Raw genomic sequence first — 17,645 nt, forward strand, 5'->3', positions numbered from 1 at the left:
CTAAAATGTCATTTCAGAGCACTGCTCCTTATTTGTACTATTTTACATTTTTCCAGATAGGTATAAGAGGTGGACTCAATTACGCTAGCAACTGAGAAATATTCTGCAAATGGAGACAGCTCCTATTGTCTAAATAAATCTTAAATACTGTTCCAGTGTCATGCTAATAGAACAAAAGATGATTTTGAAATATAGCACAGCAGTTCCAACAAAGAAACACGGTTTTACAGGGGCAGCTGAAATAAAAAAGGCAGCGAAGTGAAGTGCTGTAGAGCAAATCTTATCTTTATTGTGTCAAACAGCATTGCTGTGTAAAACATATAAGAACCACTACCATCATTCCTTTTTTCTTTTTTGCAATTGGAACAATTTAAATGTGAACATAGAACACAAAAGCAAACACTGACTGCTGTAGTGTTTATTTCTTCCCTAGTAAGGGAAGAAAGAACCTTTTAATAGTTTAATTTTGTGAGTATTAAACAACTAGTGTGAAAAACAAGCTGCATGTAAACTATTTCTACTGCCTCTGCTTCAATGACTAGCTGAGGCAACCTGTTATAGGAGGTGTTAATTGGCAATAGGAGTACAAGTCAGAAGCATGTTCCCCATCGTCCTAACCCAGCAAGGCTAGGTCATTAAAGTGGAAATGAATTCTTTCATGCCGACTTAACCCTTTCAGTACGTATTTGCAGCTGTTATAACTCAAGACAATTGAGAAAGACAAAGTAAAACTTGCACTACTTTAGAACGCAAATAAGTATTCACTAACCCTTTTCCTTTAGTCCTCTACTTCCTTCATAGTAACCATTTCAGATAATCACATTTGTTTTGAAGGTGGGAGAAAAGGAACATTAAGGGTATAAAAGCAATGACAACCATCAAAAAATAGTAATTTAGCATATTAAAGGATACATGTAAAGATCAGGTACTTGAAGTGAGCTTCGAGCTACTGTTTTCACTGAGGTAAACCCAGTAGTGAATGTATAGCTCAGAATGGGAGGAAAAGCACCATAGAATACATGCAAAAAGGACACAAAAACCTGAGAAGTGAGTAGAGAGAGAGGTAGGGGTGATAATAAAAAAAGACTTAAAAGCCACCTAAGCATTTCTGCTCTTCTCTACTTTGCCTTTGTAGAGAAGAGGTGTAACCTGATATGCTGACATATACACTAAGAAAACCATACCTCTTTTTACACATTGCTAAACTTAAAAATCTTATCTAAATTATGACTGTGGAACAGTTCCTCTGTACTGAGACAATACACTTCAAAACAAACAACTGGAGTTCAGTCGGGGAAGTGACAAAGTGAATAAGTCACCAACCGGGCCCCAAAGGTTTAACAACGCAGTCATGACAAACACCAGAAGCAATGTGTTTTATTCCCCGTAGCACAGGGCAATCAGTCATGATCGAGCAAATGATCTTACTCATTAAAAAAAAAAAAAAAAAAAAAAAAATCCTATAGCATTCATAGGAAGGGGAAAAATATACTGATTTGCACTGTAAATCACACACTAATTAGTAGGAATTTAAAATTTTGTTGCAGTTTTCCAGCTAGTACACACACAATTTTACAGTCAGTTCCACACCAACAGGATTATATTTTGAAGCAAGCATTATGTCTAAACAGTTTGTATGTTTAGGCCATCTTTATACCAATTATAATCAAGCATACATAACAGACCACAAAATACCATAAGCCTCAACAAACAGCCTAGATTTCTGAAAGGATCACATTGTCTTGTTACACCATATGTCAGATGAAATAAAAATTACAGTAATATGTTTAGTTTGAGTCTTGTAGACTCCAAAATGGAGTAGGGATGCTAGGGAAATATTATGGCATCAATCGTTACTTTAAATTAAAAATATCTTTGTGAAAAACTTTAACAGGCTGGATTACAGAAAAACTGCCTCAGTATGTTTAACAAAACCCTGTCTCCTACCAAAAAAAAAAAAATAATCATCCAGGTTCACATTTACAGCAGAACTCAACAACAACAATATAGATGGATTTGAAACATTCAACATTTCCCACCTTCCTCCTCTTCAAAACCCAAAGTTACAGAACACAGAACTTTGTATAGCTCTGAGCAGTTGGCTCAATGGGTTGGGATCATCCGTTTGCAAACACCCCTTCAGCAGAGCCAAAATTTTACTACTTCTTTGTTTTAAATTAAACAGAATTACCAACAGAGAACATGGCCAAAATTTTAGTTTTGTGTATATACAGGAATCATCCAACAAAATTTAGCTTATGTTTCTAGCCTGTCCATTCACAAGTTCTTGAGTAGAAAAAAGAACCCTCAATGATATCCCTTGCATAACTAACAATCGCATGGAAGCACAGCAATCCATCTACAAGGGCAATGCAAGATTTCCCACATACAGTCAATGTCCAAAATAGTCAAAATTATAATATTTTTACCAACAGTGCTCCTGTTTCTGACATTCTCATAGGAAATATCATTTGAGGTGGAGGCTTACAGCTCAGTAAGAGAAAATACATATTTAGCAGGATTTAGCAATGATATGGTGCCAGTTTAGTTTATTTTGAGATAAGGTAAGCTTAGTTTTGCTACACTGTACTTCGTATAAAGAGACTTTTTCTAATTATTCTTTTATTTAATGTTTTTATAAGAAATATATATTATCCAATATTCAAATGTATTAGAAATACACTGATATTTACATATTTGATGCAAATTGCAATATTCTGATTTTTGTTACGTTGCTAATAGTAATAGCTGTAGCACGAAGTGGCTGCTTACATTTACCCATTTAAAATTCGTTGAGACACACAGAAAAGCATGAGATGCTTTTGAGTATGTCTGATGTATGATGAGCATGCCGCATCACTGCATTAACTACAGATATCCATATGAATAGGGTGACAAAGCAAATATTGTTTTGTGCGTGTACATATGTTTGAGAACTACTGCTCTTCACAGCTTGAAATTATAGAGGAAAGAAAGATGAAAAATTCAGAAAATACTATATGTTGGTTTCACTCCAGAATAGAACTAAGACTAACTCATTATCTATTCCTATCAATACATAAACTACTAAGGTTTAGAAATGAAACACTGAAGGAATCAGGATTTGTGAATTTTTCTCTTCCTCCAGGAAGCTGTGCTCAAAGCTATGCTTGACGCTGTCTTATTCTAAACAACTGTGTCAAGCAGTTCAGGTAGCCCTCTGTGGGCCATGCCTGAGGTCAACCTAAAGCACACCAAAACCCACCAATACTAATACACAAAGAACACCTCTAACACATGGTCCTAGTAAAATCTGAAGAGAAGCCTTCATCACCACAGGAAGAAAACAGGCCATTGCTCAAATGGCACTCTTTAAATGGCTGCACAGTGGCACAGCAACTTATTATTCAATAGCACAGCATTTCAGATGAAGAAAATTTTGATCACTATATGGGAGCTGTTTTCTGCTTACAGAAGAAAATATTACAAGTGAACAAGCATAATGACAGAGGCACAAAGATGACTGCTCTCGTTTAGTCTTTTTTCCTGTTTTCTCATCATGACTACACTCATTTCCTTGCCTAAGTTTGCTTTGTCTTCTCTATGGAAAGTCAGCTGGACTGCAATGGCAATTATGTTGAGGAAAGAGAAACTAATTGCCTAATTATTAGAAATAAAGAAGTTTAAAATCTGAGGCCAAGAGTAGAGTGCTAAAAATGGTCTCCAAAGCTTACAGGAAAATAGTAGATCACAGGAAGCTGATAATGCTCAGGCACAACCCACTAGCTATGTTATTTTTAGTAAAGCATGACTGTAGAGTGGCACTTTAAGGCATGTTTTACACCACGAAGAAAGTACACACTGTGGGCAAGTTCCCCGTCAGCTTAGACAATTGTATGACAGTTCCTGAAGTGACTCCAGAATGCCCCTGTACCCCTGCCCCCATTAGCACTGTTGGATATAAATAATGTTACAATTACTCAACTATATTTCAAATGTAGGCAAACTCTATCAGCTTTTAGCAATTCCCAGCAACTTTCAAGTAAGCCTACGCTATCCACGAGGCTGGCATCTTCTGAGCATAAGCAGATCTGAGCCACACTGGTGCCTTAAACATGACACACAACTTTTGCTGCTTTAACAAAGGACTGTTCAACCAATCAATGCAATAAGATACTCAGCTCAGTCAATTGAAGTAAAATAGCATGGTTTACTCTATCACAGGTGCTTTTCTCCCTTCCTGAAAATGGTCAGCTATATAAAACACATAACAAGCACGTATATCTGCCTGAGCAAGGAGGGACTAGCTGACCTCCAGAGGTCTCTTTCAATCTTAACCATGCTGTGATTTTAGATATGAAAGCTGAGAATTTCTGTAGGAGATACTGCAGGCCATTAAGTTCTTCAAAAATTTTATAGGAATTGATGTTGGATGGTTTTCAGTGGACAACTACTGTTTGTCACTGAGAAAATGTTAAAGTTTGCTGCTCTTTAAAAGGATTGATATCTTCTGGGGAAATAAGTAAAATCAGAAGAAGTCACACGAGCTGTATTTTTTTTTTTTTTTTTTTTTTTTTTTTTTACTTCCCTCCACCAATCAGCTGGGATGTATATTGACTATTTTAGCAATAAAAACATTGAGTACTTGGAGACTTCAGTGGAAAACGTCACACAAACAGTAGCACAGTAAAGACGCATAAATTCTAGAGCTGCAAATTCAGACTTCTTGCTCTGGTACAGTACTCTCAGAAGGAATATCAGAAGTTTGAAATACATGGGAAGCAGAGAATTGTGTGCCATCACAATTCAGGCCACAAAGTTTACACACCCAGGGGACACAGGAATGAGAAAGTCACTGAGGTGAAATAGATACCAAAAACTACAAGAAATGCTCCAAGCTTTTTGAAGAAAAAGCAGACAAAGCAACCCAGTTCCTTACATTAAAGGCAACAGCATTCAACAGACACACTTGTATCCTCCAAACTAAGAACAAGCTGTTTCAAAAAGCAATTAACTAAAATAATGTTCTAAAAGTTGCCTTATTACACAAGGGGATATTAGCATGCAGATTAGCCAGCTAGAACGTGCCATTTACTTAAAGACACATCAGTTTATTCCAATGAAGTAAATCAAGAAAACCTGCATTTAATTGATAATTGGAAACGAGCTAATGTGAGTCTGACCCTCCTTTGTCTGCCAGCTCACCAACTCTTATTCTGAAGCCTTGCAGAAAACCAAACCAGTAGTGCTCTTTTCTAATAACCATCCTGGCTACGTTAGCAGATGCAACAGAACTTCGTATCAGTGGCAGGTCTCCCAAGTTCCCACGGTGCCATAGATTTACTCAATGGGATCAGTATGTTCTGAAAACCCATGATAACATGAGGGAAAAGGTTCCACCGAATCAGACACTGCAATGCTTTAAACCTCATAATCAAAGTGACAGTTTTCAAGTGCCATTTACAATGCCCTAATCTGGAAACATCCCAGCTAACCCATCTGATCAACTATTTCACAGATGGAAGCACTTGATGGCTAATTGGCAAGTCCATTATTCAAATAAAATAGCTATCTGCACTTCTATTTTCCATATTCCACGTCAAGGTGTAAGCATTCCTTGTAAGAAACAGGTCACTCCTCTCTGCCTTCCATCCCATTTTTATATCCTCCCCCCACCATCAAATATGCTAATTCAGAAAGACACAAATTTTCCATTTAACGCACTAGAACATTTGTATACACCAACACAACAATGTAAACCATTATTTTCAAATAAAATGAAAAATAATTTTTAGAAGTATTACTTATTTCTCTGCTCCCTATTACACCTAGACAGAAATAGAGCAGGTGTGTTCATGTGGACAAGAACTTGCATAGTTTGGGTTACTCTTCCAGTAGTCTTAGGCAAACAGCTCTGCTCTCTTCATTTACTCACACTCTGAATCAACATCCAGTAGGATTGTCTAATAGAGACATATGTGGAACTCATTTCACTAGCAAACAATAGCTCAGCATTCAAAATGAAGAGGAGTGTTGCTCCAAATTCCTGCCTGCTGCTTAAGAAGAATGCTTTCACGTACCCCACAAAGCCTGTTGATTTGTCTGCAGCAAATGTACAATGCAGCACCAAGTACTAAGTCACTAGTGAAATACAGTGGTGGGCAGTATTTCAGGGGAAACAACAGCGAGATGGAAATGAACAAATCAGAAAAGGGGAAGAAAAAAAACATGACAAAGCAAAGACGCTGGAAGAGAACATACAAGAAAAGGAAAATAAAGGTATTTCCAAAATCTGAACTCCTATGATCAACAGAAGGAAAATGAAAGGAATAATAAGTATCATATCCCTTTCTAACAGGTCCCCCACATCTTTTTAAAATCCCTCAACCACTCACTCTTCTCGGTGTATATCGCACAAGCAGAAATTCAAATGCTAAACTGCCAGGCAGCTGGGAACCAAATTACGCACAAAGAATTGCTTCAAAGAAGGTCTTACTTATCGTACCAGGGTCAAAACTAACATAGGTATCTTCTCATACAAGGAACACAAAGTAAATGACTAAGTTTACTGCCAGACAGAAAACACTGGATTGCTTATGTGATGCCAAAGCATCTTCGTTCCTCTTTTCTGTAAGAACACAGTCCTTGTCAATATATGACTAATAAAGAAAGAAACTGTTTATAAGATGTCTAAACCATAAGTCAATGGGTGGAAAACACAGCTAAAATATGCATGTGGTTATTCTTATAGTGATGTTGTCTTTCTCAGATATTTAGCAGCCACATGAAGACATATATGGTCATTGATATTTAGCACTGACCACCTCTGGACAATTCAACATTGAAAGCAAATGATTTGCCTTCAAATAACAACTCAATAATATGTTGATAAAGCAAGCAGTAAATAGAGAAAAAAATGGATTTGCTAGAAGTAGGTCCCAAGTAGAATACAAGACATCTAAAGACTTCTGAAAAGAAAGATTTAAGAACAAATCCAACTGGCTGTAGGAATAGCATCTTGGAGTTTCGAAGTAATGTGGAAAGCAAATAATATAATATAGGCGGTATTAGAAGAGTGAAAGAGACAGGTGCTGTTGAAGAAACTAAGGCAAGTCAGTGAAAAAGAATCCCATGGTAGAGATCAAACAGTAACTGTGCTTATCAGGCTGATGCACAAATATTTGTTAAAAAGTAAATCAAATCAACTATTAACTGATCTTATTTGATACAGTTCTCCCACTAAGAAATCAAAACTTTAGCTAAAAGAAAAAACAAATGCTGAATTGAATTAGATGGCATTCCTTTCAAAGTGCTTCTTTTTTCATATGTCTCTACAGACAGATGTTTCTTGCATAATTCCAACAGGTAGTTTTACTATGTTCAACCTTAAAAGCAAAACTTTCAAAGAAAAACAAAGTTCTATACAATTGTTTAGTATACTATAGAGTTACTTCCAGTGGGTTGCCCTGTTTATCCTATAGTGGGAAAATAAATGCCCAACTTCTTTCTTCCACCTCAAAGTCCTCTGATTCACTTTCAATTACATCTCAGTCAACACTCAGAACAGAAGTGATCTTTGAATGTCCATCAAAACACCATGTTCTAAGGATACAAGATTATTCTGGTTAAATATCCTTCCTACTGCTTCAGTAAGCCAAAGACTACAGAAGTAGCCAAGAGATTCAGTGCAAGCAGCAACTTGCATAAAGAGCAATTCAGTTTTCCACTTTCTTTTCAATCCAACACATTCTCATCAATTCATTTAAGAGACAATTCCATATTTAAACAAACGGAGCAGCTTTGCAGGCCAAAGCTGCCAGAGGAGTTCATCAAGCTTCTTTTGACTTTTATGTTCTATTGTCTGCTGCAGTTTCCTATCAAGCCTTAAATTATAGCTGAGAAATTCAGAAAACACCCGAGAAAGTTAACTGTAAATTTGAAAAACAGCTTTGATATGCGTCAAGTTCAGAGAGGACCAAGAAGTGAAAGCTTGAGTGATTAGACTGCGCAGATGTTAAAAAACTGAAGAGTCATGAAGCAGGCTGGCAGCTCGGAGGAACAAGAGAAATAACTGCTTAAGAAAGTGAAACTAAAAATAACTGAGGACTGCTTGAAGATTCACTAAGAGAGTGTGAATAGAATTTTAGCTATAAAAAGGGAAAAAAAATACTCATAAGAAGTTGCAGCTAATTTAACCAAACACCTAGAGGCTGTAATCAGTTTAGAATATGCACCAAGTGCTTCAGGATTACACCACCGGACACAGACACGTCATACGCAACCAAAAGAAGCTGTAGGTTTCACAATCTCAGTGATTCCAGAAGCAAACACACACATCACAAAGGTTAAGACAAACAGAACTGATTCTTCCCAAAGCACAACAGCCTGGATTCCAGGCTTAGAACAGAGGAGGAGAGAAGGAAAAGGCCTTCTACTGTATACAGCTGGAACCAATGGGACCATGGAGTGCTGTCCTGTCCAAAAGGAAAGGATTCTTCCCAGAAGCCTCAGACAAAGAAGTTCTTTTCCTTCCCCACCCCACCGTATCAATGGTAGGCAGGAAAAAGCCTGGCAGCCCAATGTGGTAAGATCAGCTTCGTTTTATTTTTGAAGACACCAACTGGCCAAGAGAAAAAAAGCACCTGAGACACAAAGGAGGTAGGAGAAACCACACGAATGTGGGCTTCATGCTGGAAGAGGATGGCTGCCAGAGGGGCCTTTCTGCTGTGAGCTGAGTTACAGGAGCAAGGGCAATAGCCAGCGACATGCAGGTGGCTACAGCTACCTTCAAGTGATGAAATACGTACATGGTTCAGACATAATGCCTACCACAACCTCGTTTAAGAACTGAATTATTTATTTTGCAAAGAAACAAACGGGAACACTCAGTCACTTAGAGCAACAGTAATGCTCTGAAAACCCCTATTGTTGGAAATCCATTTTGAATTTTGTTTTCTATTTCCATGGCTTTTGAATTCAAACTAGAACTGTTCAAACACTAAATTAAAGGTTAATAAACATTCTGTAAAACCACAGTGCCAACACAAGCGTTCACACCAACAAAAGCAGTCAGACTGTTAACAACCAGTGATTTGCATACACATATAGCATCTCTGAAGTCAGATATTATTCCTATGAATTCTGTTTTTTGGGGGGGAGGGTGTTGATTTAAATAATTAAAGGCATATTCCAGTAACTGATTAATATCAAAAAGAGACGATGTTGACAAGCTATATACTAACCTGTCCCAGGCCAGGCATACCTCCTCCAAGCCGCAGAAGTCTATCCATATTTCTAGAGAAACAGAAACAAAGGAAAAAAATGTTCCCAGGCTCTGAAGTGTTTACTAAATTGCTATCTATATAATTCACCTTCAGTCACTCAGTATGTCAAAAATATTGGTGGTAATTACAACACAACATCAGACTTCCTGTTAATTAACACCACATATTAATTCAAGAAGCTGCCTTCCATGCTAATTAACAGACCTTGTTTTATTGCTTTGGTTTTGGGTTATCCCCATTTCTGAAGATGAATACTCTTGTCAACTTCCCAAAACTTTCCTATCATTCAATTAACTGCAGGAGTTTTGTTGCTTTAGAAAAGCACCTACATCCAGGAAGTTCCTAAAACTTAAGACATGCATACAAGCTTACTCTAATTTGTTCAAAAAGCATCAATAAAAATGTGAAAGTAAGGATTTTAGCATCCTCATTAGTAAGTTCTGTGCTAATTAACTTACAGCTTGTCAGTTACCATCAAAACTACATGTGAAAGACACTGAGCAGATTATGGATCTCTGAATTAGCATCAAAAGCTTTTTTTTTTTTAATGAACTCATTATACTAAAAGAAATACTGTAAAGTAAACATTTAGTGTGTATATAGTTAGAACATTAGTGACAGTGCAGTCACTTAATACATTTCCAGTGTTGCATGTGATACTGCTTCAGTGCAAGATTATTCCAATCAAGGCAACCAACTCGTTACTGTCTTGGAGAGAAAAAAGTCATTTTTATGCTGCAGATTTTCAAGGATTGATCTCCAGGAATGAGAAATGCCAAGGTGTCCAACTAAAGAATTGAGCAGATGCTTATTACTCTGCAGTTTATTCACTTATATTGCTGAAAAGCAATTTAATCTTTCATCCTCATCATCTAAGTAAGGATTCTGTTCCAGGTGTAACAGTACTTTAACCTGCTTGACTCATTCAGTTTCTTAGTAAAAGGAAACAAGATATACTGAATATTATTTTTAAAACAACTGCTTTTACAGTTCCAAGTCTCACAGAAATTACAGTGTATTTTAATTGTAAAATAGAAGGGCTTATTTTAATTGTAAAATAGAAGGAATGTAGTGAAGAATCAGAAACCATACTCTTAACTGCAGAAGTTTTAATCCAGTACAACGAAGCCTGCAAAGTGATGTAAGAGTATTCAAAAAAAATCAGTAGTGGTATTCCCAAACTACATTCATCCTCAAAACATATGTTACATCACATATATCAGAACTATACAGTCTGAGGTTATGTACATTAAAAATATAGAAGTCCTTATACTGACGGAATTAGGATATTTATCTTCTGAAATGTGTTAGTATTTGTACTGATTAAATACTAACAGGCTTTATTTCAGTTTAAAACAAATATTTTGAGCTTCTAGTAACACCATTAGAACCTATAGCAAGATACATTCTTTAAACTCCTATTGTAGCTACATCCATCCATCCATTTCAAACACCACCACCTAAGGCACAGATCAATAACACAAGCTATTTGCTAATCTCACTCCAGTTCAGCATTTGTAGGACACGCTTCTAAGGCAAGCAAACCTTACAACTGCAGCCTCAGCCACTAGTAAATGCTTTCTGAAAACCACCTCAGCACTACGTGAATTAGAAAGGAATTTATTGAAAGGTTAGAGCTGCCTCTTCAGGTAGCCAATGAAAGCAGTTTCTTTCCTATAGGCAAAAGCCAAACACAGTGTATACACCCCTTTGTTCCAAACTACAACAAACTGCAAATCAAGAATTTTGATTGAAAGGTAAAGTTCCTGATTAAAGCTATTATGTGAGTAAATCATAAATGGCTTCTACAAAACACCCATGGGAAATAATTAAAGCCAAATGTCTCACTTTCTAGGGCAGACAAGCCTCCACTAAAATCCAAACACAATTATTCATCTTTATGACACTGTCAATGGCTGAAGAGCGGTGGCAAAAAAAGTAGAGTTAAAGTATTAAAAATAGAGTTTTAATCAATCATGATTGTGTGCTTATTTTGAGAAATCTCTCTCTATAATCAGTAATCATAAAATGCATTGGAAGCTTTTCCTGTAAGCGGTAGAGGTGTTTTACCTACCTGCATTTAAGAAATAATATCAGATAACAAATTTTATACCTCCTTACCTTTTGCTTTAGCAAGTGACACACAACAGCTATTACCAGCTCATTAATGTTTTATTTATAGCATTTATTCTAGTTTCAAAACCAACAGAATATCTTAAATGTTAAAGTAGAAATTATGCAAGAACATTGTTTAATACAACAAAACATGCTTATATACAGTGAGATTGGAACAACTAGCTACACAAACTGTTTATTTGTCAGTATATATTCCCAGTTTTTGGAACATCAAAAATCCCATTTTCTAATGGAACTGTAGGGATGTAACATACTATAGCTACCACTACACTGAAGATGTTCAGATTCTCGAGGCAGCAGCACATGCAGAATCTCCAGAAATGAATTGTAGGTGCTACGTAAATCATTTCAGTAGTTCCATGGATTGACTCTGCTTAGAGCTTTGGCAACTAATATTTTCCTTTCTTGTTTGCAAGTGAAGATGCTTTAGTGGGTTAGAACATATTTAGTCATTCATAAATATAAACATCTGAACAATCTCTATATACCATCCAAATTTAAAAAAATTGGTAATCAATCCACCATGCCCAAATATTATTTCAGCAATCATTTCAGTGCGAGTGATGATGCTTTTTAAAACTTAAGCAACATTTTAGACTCTAACTCAGATAACTTCAGATTTACAAACAAAGCAAATCTGCATTTCTAACCTGGTGCTCAACAAGAGGTGACTGCAGAACAAACTCAGCAGCAACTCCCACAGTTTGATTATGAAGATGTCAGTTTCTTTCCTACAAAGGAAAAAAGGAAGGAGGGGAAGGAGAGAAAAAATAGTAAAATTAGAAACAGTAGCATATGTAACCAGAAATGTTGCACTGACGTTCTCTGAAAGGATAAAGCATCACTTCAGAACATCCTCTTTTTTAGAAGTTTTATTTCCATGAAATTTCTGAAGGGTATATTTGCCATGTGCAACCCAAACCTCTGCAACACAGAAAGAAGTTTAAGAATGAAAGGATATTGTAATTATTAAGCGCTTCAAAGGGAAGCCACTTACAATTTCACATTCATACCACCTTAACAGCTTCACAAATCCTACCAAGTCTGTGTTAACAATTTAAAGCTAATGAATAATTTCTGAATGAAAGTTAGAATGAAAGTACGGCTCCTCGTTACTATTTGAGAACTGTGCTGTACAGAGCCCTTGGTGTGACCAAGTAGAGAGGGAGGCCTCCACACTCACCTGATCTCCAGTTGAGGAAGGCTGCTTTACACCCAGCGTAGGAGTTCATAGCTGCGTTATCTTTCTCCCAGAGAACACTGCCCACTAATTGCATCCACTCAATCACTCACAGTGCAGTGTTTTAAAACAGATCTGTGGCCATGATTTGATAGACATTTTTTTTGCAATGTCACTGTTACCATAAGGAGTGCTGGGGAAGCTGCTGCTGCTTAACAACTTGATGCTGCTTTTCTCAGTGCTGCCAGAGCAGCCGTTTGTGCAGCCCTGCAACAAACTGATAGGCTAAGAACAACGTTGGTTTTAACCCCATTCATTTCTCTGATAGAATTCATGCTGCATCCCAGAAGCAGTTGTCCTACAACAACAGAAAATGAGGTCTTGGAAGAGCCAGCCGCTCTAAAGCTAGTCCAAATTCCAGAAGAAATTTATGTCAAACTACCCTTGAAGCTGAAGTTGCCCAAAGAATGTCTCTGCCTGTCTGTTATGTTTGTATACTTGCAGCCAGCTGGGCACCCAGCAGTCCTGCACTCCCTTCTCCATCCCCTCCTGGGATATAAGAAACAGTTCAGTAGATTCTTGATTTAGTGTTAGACCATGAAGTGCAGCAATACAGCAACTGTTATCCATCTCTGCCTGGGTCGGTCTGGGGCACAGTGGGTAACAGAGATGCAGTTGCACAAAGGTAAGCACAGGAAAGAGGATGACACAGAACAGCAGCTTGGCAAGCCTTCAGCCATCAGACACAGTGTATAATCAATGGATATTAAGATGTTATAATCACAAAATAAACAAGAGAGTTAGGCAAAGTAGACATAACAAAAGAGAATAAATGGAAGGCCTACCCTTATGCTGGGCTCACCACAAAACACCAGTAAAGGGGATCTCCAGAAGAGATCCTTCCCCACTGGTAGCCAGCTCTTAAATAGGTCTAGGAGGGGTGGAGCCAGACTCCACCCCTTCCAGCAGCACAGGTGAATTGCCTTCAGCTGTGCTCCTCTGGCTGACTCATGGCTCGCCTCAGGTGATCAATCAGAGGTTCAGGCCGTGACTCAGCAGTTCCCATACACACAGCTACCAAAGATGCACAAAAACCTACATTATTGTATTTGACACCCCTCCACAAACACACACACACACACACACACACACACACACTTCCACTTCCTCATGTCTATCATTCATGAGCAGTGTTAATGCTACTTTATGGGCAGCTCCTGTCACAGAACACTACTGTAAAATACAGACAATTCAGACATCAAAAAGTACAGATACCAATTCACATTTCAAAAAGCATATTTTAACTAGATCTTCCACTTCAAACACAATCCAATAATATCTGAGAGAAAGCTTAGAAGCACCAGAATGCAGCTTATGCTTCTGTCCTGATACCAGCTGCCTGATCTGTCCTCTCACTTCTCCCCTGGTGAATGCATACAGCACAGTAACACACAGCTGAAAGTTTTCCCATCTCTGCTGATAAATGCAAAAAGCTAGCACTGATTACACACCTACCTGCATTTATTTCATATTTTATACTCATAAAATGAATATATAAATTAAAACAGAGAAAAGTAAACAGACAATTCACAGCATCTCTCATTCCCTTCTTTTCCAAGGACAGAAAGTATTTCAATAATCATAGAATCATTATGGCTGGAAAAAATCCCTAACAACATCTTGTCCAACTGTCCACCTACCACCAATACTGCCCACTAAAACATGTTCCTTAGTACCACATCTACAAGTTTCTTGAACATCTTTAGGGACAGTGGCTCCACTGCCCCCCTGGGCAGCCCGTTCCAGTGCCTAATTACTCTCCTGGAGAAGAAATTTTTCCTAATATCCAGTCTGAACCTCACCTGGTGCAACTTGATGCCTTCAGCCCCAGTCCTATCGCTGTTACCTAGGAGAAGAGGCCAACCCCCACCTTGCCACAACCTCCTTTCAAGGAGTTGCAGAGAGCAAAAAGGTCTCCGCTGAGCCTCCTCTTTTCTAGACTGAACAATCCCAGCTCCCTCAGCTGCTCCTTGTAAGACTTGTGCATCAGACCCCTCATCATATTTGCTGCCCTTCTCTGGACATGCCCCAGGGCCTCAGTGTCTTTCTTGTAGTGAGGGGTCCAAAACTGAACACAGTACTCATGATGAAGCCTAACCAGAGCTGAGTACAGAGCAATAATCTCTTCCCTGCTCCTGCTGGATGCACTATTTCTTATTCAAGCCAGGACGTCATTGGCCTTCTTGGCCACTGGGCCCACTGCTGGCTCACGTTCAGTCAAGCATCAACCAACTCCCCTAGGTCTATTTCCTTTACATGGTCTTCCAGCCACTCTGCCCCAAGTCTGTAGTATTGCCTAAGGTTGTTGTGACCGAAGTATAGGACTTGGCACTTGGTCTTATTGAGCTTCATCCTACTGGCCTCAGCCCAACTATCCAGACTGCCCACATCCCTCTGTGGGTCTTTCTTACCTTCAAGCAGATCAACACTTTCTCCAAACTTGCTGTCATCTGCAAACTTACTGAGGGTGCACTCAATCCCCTCACCCAGATCATCAGTAAAGACATCGAACGTGACTTAGCATATTTCAGCACACATTCTGAAATTAACTTGAAATAGTCTTAAATTGCTGAATCTTTTTGCATGAGTTCCATACCACAGGATAGAAATTACTTTCTATCCGGTACTAAAATCCATGGTGCGAGCCCTCAACGAAAGAGAATTCTACTGGATTGGAAACTCTGGAGTTGGTAAAACACCACCAGAGTGCCCTAACAGCAACAAGAACATTGGGCTAGGCTCAGGTAACAAGAACTTAATCCAGTCTGAAATTGCTACATTGAGTAGCTTCATGCTACACAGTGTAACTTCCATTTCCCCTCTGGTAACTGTTTCTCCACCTGCCCTAGGAGGACTACAAGACTCAGTTTTGTGTAAATACCGTCAGACCTCCCGTTGAAAAGCCCTACACAGCAGACAGATTAACTACTTTATCAACAGTAACTGAAAAAGTGGTTTAAGGTTTTTGCTGCAAATGTAACACAATTCCAAGAAGCAGCTATGAAGGCAGAAAAAGTTAAGGAACTGCAACTTGCAAAGAAGCATTATTTCACTCAGAAAAGAACAAAAATCCAATGCAGGTAAAGTCAACAAACATGGAACAAAAGCAAAACTTGAACAAAAACAGATGTTTCACATGTTTGGGGGGGGGGGGAGGGAAGAAAGAAAGCTTCTTTTATATTTTGTACAAAAATGAAAAGAAAAAAAAATCTATTAAGACAATTCTTAGTTATTTGTTCTTTAAAGACTAACAGACCAGAACCACACTAAAGCAGGCAGGTTGGGTCCCCTGATTCTGCTTTTTCCAAAAGTACAGCAAACATGTCTAATCCTGCAACACCATTGCTGAGCTGCAGTTACAGAGGTAACCCAGAGTGAAGCCAAACACTCTGTACTGCTGAGTACACCAACTTACAAGTTTAAAGTACGTGAAGTACAAGTTAGCAGTTAAGGGAACAGTCATTAACGAATTGCATCACCCTAAAATGAACATTTAAAGTTATACATAGACAATGAGCTCCTCAAAACTGTGCAGTTGGGAGAGCAGACATACAGGTGTTCTGGAACAGTTCCTCCCCACCAAGCAGTCATCACGCAGATTCCTGCTGTTCAAAATAGCCAAACTACCTGTCCTTGCCAATTATCCCAGGTGTCGGCTTATCCCAGAGGACAGGGTATAAACAGAACCTGCTTAAATCCTTTCCTTGCCTGCACAACAGAAACTCTCAGCCAGTGCTCTTTTTGTCCAAGCAGAAACTTTGTCCAACTGCACCCCGTGCATGTGAGGTACACCTTGGATGCATGCTCGGAGGACTAAGCTTTTAAGCTTCATGCAAACCTATAGGGCTGTTCAGATTGCCTCATACCCTTCTGGCTATTTATAGTTTTCAAATACGTTTTGTACAGCTCAAGAAAAAGAAACGTCTACCTCAGTCCTTGCTGTCCTGGAGGACTTGCTGGTTGTAACGCAAACAAATACCTCTTTAAGCGATGACCTCAGCCCGCACTCAGCTCTGTCTGCTGTTTACAAGCAGCCAGCTTCCTAACTTAAGTTCTACGAACAAGAGTGAGCTCTGCCGCATGCAAGGAACAGCGCTGCCGCTCGTGATGGTGTCTCAGTTCCTACGCAATCTCACACCTCCCAGCCCGCCGCGGACATTTCTTCTCCCCACCTTCAGCAACGCTTCGGCCCACGAGGTCCCCAACAGACAGCTCCTAGAAGCTCCGCGCTGAGGCAGGGGCTGGACACCGCCTTAAAGGAAAGGGGCGGAGGAGCTCTGTTGCCCGTGCCGACCGGTGCCCGGCTCGGCCCCTCCGCCGCGGCTCCTTCGGGCTCCTCCCGCCGGGGCCCGGCCGCCTTTCCTCCCGGCACTCCGCCCGGCCGCAGCCTCGCATGAAGAAGGCCCTCGCCGTCCCGCCCGCCGCCCGGGCCCGCTCCCGCCGCCACGGAGAGGCCACCCCACAGCCAGGCGAGGCCCCGGACGCCTCTCTGAGACGAGCGGGCCGCCCCGCCTCCCCTTACCTCCGTCCGGAGCCCACACCGAGCACGCCGCCTCGGCCCGGGCCGCCGTGAATCAGCCGGATCTCATTCAAAGCCGGTCCGCCCAGGCCCCCGCGTGTGCTTCCCGGTTCAGAGGGCGCGCGGCGGGACTTCCGGTGCCGGAGTCGGGTTTGGGGGGTGGGAGGGGCAGGAAGCCGTGGCAAAGCAGTTTGCTTGGCAACGGCGCGTGCCGTCGGCGGGAACGCGCTGAGCGCTCGTGCGCGAGAGCTGCTGCGGCCGTTAAACCGCCTCTCGTGTGGCGCGAGGCGCGCAGGCGAGACGTGAGCGGGACTTGCGGGCCTGAGAGCATGAGAGGAGTCCGGGGACCCTCGGGTGCCACAGCTCCGCCCGTGTTGGCCGTTATTCTGTCCACCTACAAATCGGCAGCTGTCACAAAGTTACCTGGAGCTCTTGGAGCAGTGACGTTCAGAAGGACGCTGTCCTTAAAGTGACATTGAGTGCTGAG

The 17,645-nt window shown here is 40.1% G+C and overlaps 1 protein-coding gene across 2 annotated transcripts in view; it reads right to left on the reverse strand.

The window, feature by feature from the left end:
• Positions 1 to 17,275, reverse strand: part of PSMD14 (proteasome 26S subunit, non-ATPase 14) — a 45,280-nt gene extending 28,005 nt beyond the window's left edge. The window contains exons 1-3 of one of the 2 annotated variants that reach the window (XM_042822186.1): positions 17,162 to 17,275; positions 12,050 to 12,130; positions 9,222 to 9,273 (exon numbers count right to left, since the gene is read on the reverse strand). In XM_042822186.1, coding sequence (XP_042678120.1) covers positions 9,222 to 9,269 — 48 coding nt within the window. In that variant the 5' untranslated portion in view covers positions 9,270 to 9,273; positions 12,050 to 12,130; positions 17,162 to 17,275. Of the gene's footprint in view, positions 1 to 9,221; positions 9,274 to 12,049; positions 12,131 to 16,811; positions 16,879 to 17,161 lie in introns of those variants that run through there. The other variant, XM_042822187.1, reaches the window with a different exon arrangement.
• Positions 17,276 to 17,645: the final 370 nt, after the last annotated feature.

This window comes from Centrocercus urophasianus, unplaced genomic scaffold (assembly GCF_019232065.1).
Source record: "Centrocercus urophasianus isolate 14NV4802_14NV808 unplaced genomic scaffold, USGS_Curo_1.0 seq_20, whole genome shotgun sequence".
Classification (NCBI taxonomy): domain Eukaryota; kingdom Metazoa; phylum Chordata; class Aves; order Galliformes; family Phasianidae; genus Centrocercus; species Centrocercus urophasianus.